The 6,475-nt window shown below is 54.5% G+C and overlaps 4 protein-coding genes across 4 annotated transcripts; 1 reads left to right on the top strand and 3 right to left on the bottom strand.

The window, feature by feature from the left end:
• Nucleotides 1-239: 239 nt before the first annotated feature.
• On the bottom strand, nucleotides 240-1,636 carry AYL99_06567 (hypothetical protein; the record flags this gene model as incomplete). Its single annotated transcript, XM_018838076.1, has 2 exons — nucleotides 240-440; nucleotides 500-1,636. The coding sequence occupies 2 exons, from the start codon at nucleotides 1,634-1,636 to the stop codon at nucleotides 240-242; spliced, it is 1,338 nt and encodes a 445-aa protein (XP_018692636.1).
• Nucleotides 1,637-2,412: 776 nt separating this feature from the next.
• On the top strand, nucleotides 2,413-3,034 carry AYL99_06566 (ubiquitin-conjugating enzyme E2 2; the record flags this gene model as incomplete). The annotated part of the gene is made up of 3 exons (XM_018838075.1): nucleotides 2,413-2,454; nucleotides 2,547-2,611; nucleotides 2,686-3,034. 3 exons carry the CDS (start codon nucleotides 2,413-2,415, stop codon nucleotides 3,032-3,034), a joined length of 456 nt encoding a protein of 151 aa, XP_018692635.1.
• A 433-nt stretch (nucleotides 3,035-3,467) lies between these two features.
• Nucleotides 3,468-5,097, bottom strand: AYL99_06565 (hypothetical protein; the record flags this gene model as incomplete). The annotated part of the gene is made up of 2 exons (XM_018838074.1): nucleotides 3,468-4,397; nucleotides 4,465-5,097. 2 exons carry the CDS (start codon nucleotides 5,095-5,097, stop codon nucleotides 3,468-3,470), a joined length of 1,563 nt encoding a protein of 520 aa, XP_018692634.1.
• Nucleotides 5,098-5,450: 353 nt separating this feature from the next.
• Nucleotides 5,451-6,145, bottom strand: AYL99_06564 (hypothetical protein; the record flags this gene model as incomplete). The annotated part of the gene is made up of 2 exons (XM_018838073.1): nucleotides 5,451-5,687; nucleotides 5,756-6,145. The coding sequence occupies 2 exons, from the start codon at nucleotides 6,143-6,145 to the stop codon at nucleotides 5,451-5,453; spliced, it is 627 nt and encodes a 208-aa protein (XP_018692633.1).
• Between the last annotated feature and the right edge of the window lie 330 nt (nucleotides 6,146-6,475).

Below are 6,475 nucleotides of genomic sequence, written 5' to 3'. Positions count from 1 at the left end.
CCGGCGCTATGCTCTGCGACAGCTGGATGTTCCTCTCCGATTGACTGACTGACTGACTGACTGACTTCGTAATCCACCACTCGGGGCTGCTGCTGCCGCTGCCGCTGCCGCTGCTGCTACCCAGCTTCACTCCAGCTGTCCTCCTTCTTGTCCAGAATCGGATTTTGCTTTTGCTTTAGCCTTTGCCGTTCATTCTGCGCATCCCACACCCAAAACCCTTCATGTAGTCGAGCCGTAATTTAGTCCACGCTCTCGATGCGTTGCACAATGATGGCCGTCGCCGCGCCACCGCCGTTGCAGATGGCGGCACAGCCGTACTCGCCCGGCTGCAGCTGGTGCAGCAAGGTTGTCAGGATCCGCGAGCCCGAACTACCCAGGGCGTGGCCGAGCGAGATGGCACCACCCAACAGATTCACTTTAGCACCCTCCAGACCGAGGATCTGTTTGAAGAAGGTTAGCCAAAGAGGACGCTGGAATGTGACTTTGAAAAGATGGTCACACTTGCCTGTTCATTTGCCTTGATGACTGCTGCAAACGCCTCGTTGAATTCCCAGATCGCAATGTCGTCTTTGGTCAGCCCCGCCCTTTCCAGAGCTATAGGCACAGCTTTTGCGGGAGCGATGGGAAAATCTACCGGATCGATGGCCGCATCGGCGGAACTGACAATGCGGGCAAGCACGCGGCTCCCCTTGCCATATTCCCGGGCAATGTCCTTATTGCCTAGCACCAACGCGCTCGCACCGTCATTGAACGTTGACGAGTTCGCAGCCGTCACGGTTCCTTTTGAAGGGTCCTTTACGAATGCAGGTTTCAACGTGGGAACCTTGTCCTTCTTGAGGTTGTTGTAACCTTCATCCTCGGAGATGACAGTGTCGCCCTTCTTCCCCTTGACGGTGACCGGAACAACTTCGTCTTTGAACTTGCCTTCTGCCCAAGCTTTTTGTGCCCGTTCAAAGCTTTGGATGGCATATGCGTCCTGCATTTCTCGTGTGATGTTGAACTTTTTGGCCGTGTTCTCCGCGCAGTTGCCCATGTGGAACTGGTTGTACACATCCCAGAGGCCGTCTTCAATCAGCCCATCTTTCAGTTGCATGTGTCCGAACGGCGGGTTCTGCGCCGCCCTGGGCAGGTAGTAGGGCACCCGAGACATGCTTTCCATTCCACCGGCCACTTGCGCCTCCGCTAAACCAAGCTGGATATTCTGTGCCGCGATCGCCACTGCTTTCATCCCTGAAGCGCAGACCTTGTTGATGGTCACGGCTTCAACCGTCGATGGCAGACCGGCGAATATGGAGGCTTGCCTGGCCGGTGCTTGACCCATACCCGCTTGAAGGACGTTGCCCATATATACATCTGTAATCTTGGAAATTGGAACTTTCGACTTCTCAATAGCAGACTTGATCGCGACGGCACCGAGTTGCGGGGCAGACATGCTGATAAAGCTGCCATTGAACTTGGCTGTCGGCGTGCGGGAGGCAGAGAGAATGTAGGCTTCGCCGATCTCTTTGTTTCGCGCCATGGGGGAGGTGGCTTTTGAGCTCATGTGGCTGCGCATCTGGGCCAGGCGGGCGCCGGCGCCGGTTGCCGAGGACGCGCGAGAAGCCGCGCGAGCAGCGGAAGAAGTGAGGGAGGGCATCTCGTCGTTGTGGGAGGGTTGGGAATCCAGTTTGGGCGGATGCGCAAACGAAGGGGATATTTATTTGGTAATCAAATGCACATGTCAGTCAGGTCTTGGACTTGCCCGAGCGGGGGAATGAGGAGCAGCGGTCGGACGGGGGAAGAGACGTGGTGGACGAGACGAGGATTTAACGAAAATCGCTTGAGCTCGAGGTCGAGATGCCCTACTAATCAGCCAGGGTCACAAGAGCATGAGGAAGAGTTTTATTCATAAAGAGTCGGGAGGCAAGCTTGCGCTTCGGCCTCTCCCAAGTCGACGCAGTGCGGAATCCGGTCTTTTGGAAGGGCGGAAGAACATCCTCGGCTGCGGTATGGACGAATTTCGGAGCAGAGGCCGCGCCACGTGACATCAAGCTAGACCCACTCCGAGACAAGATCACGTGGTGGCTGGCTTGGCGTGGCGGAAACTACTACGGAGTACTCTGGAGTAGGGTAGCCTGCCCTTTGGCTAGGGTGGAGTATTCGTCGTCCCTTCTGGAAAGGCGAATGGGACGGGCGGGTAAACCACTTACAGACACTCACTCGTACTACTACTATTACTATTACCTCGTACTTGGGCGCCACTCCGTCTTCGCTGCCCTTCTATCTTTCAACCTCGTCGTGCGTCCTTCCTGACCACCTTGTCTCTTCCACACACACCGCCTTACTCACGAAACTACACTCCGGATCAATTCTTGATTGACTTCTCCTCCTTCCACATTGTTTGCACCACCTCAAACTCCTGAATAAACCACCATGTCCACCTCTGCACGACGCCGCTTGATGCGGGACTTCAAGGTACGCCGTTTCGTCGATAGCCAGTGTAATGGATATGGGACTGCAACCCGACACACAATCTCCTGCAGATACTAACCCATGTTCTTCTGTAGCGTATGCAGACAGATCCTCCCGCCGGCGTGTCAGCCTCTCCCATCGCCGACAATGTCATGACCTGGTAAATCTCCCTGCCCCTCACCGTTCGTTCTACTCTTCTCTCTCCAGAACAGCCCTTCTCACAGAAACGCTTAGGAATGCCGTGATCATTGGCCCTGCAGACACCCCCTTTGAAGACGGCACGTTCCGACTTGTCATGCAATTCGAAGAAGCCTACCCCAATAAACCCCCCGGGGTCAAATTCGTGTCACAAATGTTCCACCCCAACGTATACGGCACGGGCGAGCTGTGCCTGGATATCCTGCAGAACCGGTGGTCCCCCACTTACGACGTCGCGGCGATCTTGACCTCGATCCAGAGCCTGTTGAACGACCCCAACACCAGCTCCCCTGCCAACGTTGAAGCGAGCAATCTGTACAAGGACAACCGGAAGGAGTATACCAAGAGAGTGAGGGAGACCGTGGAAAAGAGCTGGGAAGATTGAAAGAGCGAGTGACAAAACAATCTGAAAGTCTCTGAACAGTTCCCCGAACACAGCCTCCCTTGTTTTTTCCTTTCCAGCGACTGCATCAACAATCGGATGGGCCGGCGTCAGGGGTTTGGGATTCAGCATTTATCCTAAGTGTTCGAATTGGGTTTTTTTTGTGTACAGGAACCAGCGCAAACCTTGGATAAGGGAACATCAGTCAACATATGAATGCTTCGAGAATTAGCGAAGGAGTTTTTTTTAGCAACCTGTATTCTCATGTTGTTGTTGCTTCAACCCGCACGATATTCGAGTCAAATGATTCGGCCCTACGAGCAGGTAGACAGGTATGATTCAGTTGCTAGTCGTGTCACATCTATCGTCGAAAGGACATGGTCAATATATCTTCGCTGGGTCCACTCTCTCTTATTCCTCCTTATCCGTCTCATCTTCACGCCAAGGCCCCCATCGGATCCCACAGCGGCAACACGGTCGGCTGGCCTTTCAAGACATCGCGCACCTCCTTGGCCACAAAGCCCGGGTCCACGACGACCTGATACACGAACTCGTCCATCCACTTGTCCGTCATGACGAAATAGCCCTGCTCGCCGGCACTTTCGCCCCAAGAGTTCATCACGCGCCACCGCACGCTCTTCTCGCGGCCCTTGCCGTCGTCTTCCATCTGGACGCCCGTCAAGACCATGGCGTGCGTCATGGCGGATTCGCGCACCTTGAGGCGCTGAGACTTGGACAGGTTGAGCGAGATGTTGAAGGCCAGGCCGTAGTCGTACAGCTCCGGATCCATGATTCCGCTCTGGGAATTGGAGAACTTGCCTACATCGCTGCCAAAGAAGACCGGCAGACCAGCACGGAGCATGGCAACCGCAGCTCTCTTCATTGTGGCCATGTCGACGTTGACGTAGGTTATCGGCCGCCCTCCGACGACGTTGCCCAGGCGTGCGACGGTGAGCAGAGACATGTACTTGTTGCGGGGGTCGTTGACCAGGCTGAACATACGGGAGACGTCGGCACCGCCAAAGCTCCTCACCACGCTGGGAGCGGAGAGTGATTTAGCCAGTTCAAGCGGTGTCATGGTTATTTTATGGTACTTTTCGTCCTTGTCGTAGAACTCCCAGGTGAATTTCTCATCGGGTTTGGGGGCAGGACCCAGCATGAGCGTCAGAATGCAGTGGATCTCACGCATCATCTTTTCTTTTGCCAGTGCCAGCGAGGTCGTCCGCCTGGTTTTGGACGACGAGACTCCGTTGTGGACAAGGGCACGGAGAGCAAGACCGTCTTCCCGCAACTTAGTGGTCAGAATCGAACCCATGGCCGACGAATTCATGGCGTTGTAGCTGTCGGGGTACAACTTCTGCGGAACCTGTATATCATCACAAGCGTCAGAACTCAGATCTCCAGTACGAGAACTGTCACAGGTAGTCTCTTACCAATCCGTATTTTTCCACCAAGTTACTGGCCATGTCCCACTGCCCGCCATCATTGACGGGGGCACTCAACAACTCCTGTACCTCCCTATCTGCCAAGTCCGTAGCTGCTGTCTCAATCATCTGCTCGAGAAACCAATTTGCCTTCTCCATCTTATCCCAGAAGAACAAATACGACTGGCTTAATTCAAACTCTTTCAGGTTGTGTTTCTTCATTATCGGCACACGCAACACATTGGTCGTGGCGAACAGCCAGCATCGTCCCGACAACCGTTGGTTCGTCACGGGGGACCCTTCAAATGGGATCTTCACGTTGAATGTTTGTGTGTCGGGCAGAGTTGCGATCTTGTTGCTGATAACGGAGCGGATATCGTTCGAGAGCAGTGCATTCAGTGCGAGGCGGTTCTTGGGCGAGGAGAGCAGTTCCCGTTCCCATTCTGCAGCGGCTTTGATGTCGAGAGAAGGGTCGGTTGAGTAGCAATGCGGGATGCCTTTTTCGGCATCGACTTGGACGTAGTCGTGGTCGATTTCGACCTGGGAGAGCTTATCGCGGGTGCGGAGTTGTTGGAGTTGTTGGACCAGGAGCTTCTCGACTGCGGGCTCATTGAGGGTGGAAGCGCTCTGCGAGTTGCCCATCGTGACGGCGACGAGGAAGAGAGATTCGGTAGAAGTAGAGCACGAGTATCCGATCTTGACTCTTTGAGGAAATGAGTTGAGACGAGATGATGGGCGCAGCTGCGGCGGTGGGGGAGATGGGATGATCAACGGAGCCAGCGCAGATAAGCGATAAGGAGAGACACGGGTCCACGTGCCTCGATCCACAGACCAAGCCGAGTGGAGACACGCGTACGATTCCAACTTTCTCCCATTGACACGTTGACAATTCTGGGTATATCTATGCAGGTCATTGCATCTGGGCTCATACGCTGCAAGACCAGAAGAATACATAACATCCAACCAGCAAACCCCTGCGTGGTCCCGATCCTTCTTTATACGAGCAAGTACCCCAGGTAGCTCAACAGACCGAACAGCAGCCCTCCACTCAACTGTTCACTCCCTTTATGGTCCACTCTTGCCGCAGGGTTGGAATTGGGATTTGCACTCGGAGTCGCGCCGCCGACGGTTACCACTGAATATGACACAGAAGGAGCTGGAGTTGTGGCAGGGGTTTCTGCAGGAGGGGTTGCAGTCGTACCCGCATCGGTGGAATACCCAGAATCCGTGAGCTGAGGAGTGTGACTGGTTAGCAGACTAGACAGGTATCAGAGCGCTAGGAACGCCAAAAAGTACTCACCGAAGTCCCTTGGATAGTATTCCCTGGGGTAGCCGAAGTTGTCGCCGATGCTCCTTGCGAGGAAGGAGTGATTTGTGCATCGCCCGCGAACAGAGTGCAAAACCCTTCCAGCGCACTGGCATCACTGGCTATATCGGTGTCGATAGTGGCATACTGTGATGCGCACAAGGAAGCCAAGTCGTCAAACTCTTGAGGACCCCAGGTCAACGTGGAGATCTGGCTGGTGCAGAGACAAGATGCCTGTGAAGTCGCCGGGAGCAGGGTGAAGCCGCTGGTTTGTTCCTCGCACAGTGACATGACATCGACCAGAGCCTGGCAATAGTCGAGGGAAGTCGATTGGGCAAGTACGGCAGACACGCCAAAGGCGAGGAAGAGAAGATTCTGCGCCATCGCTGAGAGGCTGTAAGGCTGTCACAGAATGATACGAAGCAAGTTGAGATAGATATATGACGCTCAAAAGGTACCGACTATTCTTCGACGAGAGAATTAAAAAACGAAACCTCCCGCGGGAAATCCTGCAAAACAGAAACAGGAACAACGCGCCGCAAACCTTTTATGTTCAGCTGGCATAGAGCAACACTGAGAGGGAAAGGATAGCTCGCGTACCACTGAGGTCACACGAGCCGCATCCGTGCACCTGGTGGCTGAGAGATGTACGTCCGGTTTGGTCATGGGCCTGGCGCGACATGACGCTCTTGTAGGACACGAGGTGGAAATATC

Source organism: Fonsecaea erecta, assembly GCF_001651985.1.
Source record: "Fonsecaea erecta strain CBS 125763 chromosome Unknown Scaff5, whole genome shotgun sequence".
Classification (NCBI taxonomy): Eukaryota; Fungi; Ascomycota; class Eurotiomycetes; order Chaetothyriales; family Herpotrichiellaceae; genus Fonsecaea; species Fonsecaea erecta.
The sequence above is the reverse complement of the archived record's forward strand: the minus strand, read 5'-3'. Positions and strand labels throughout refer to the sequence as shown.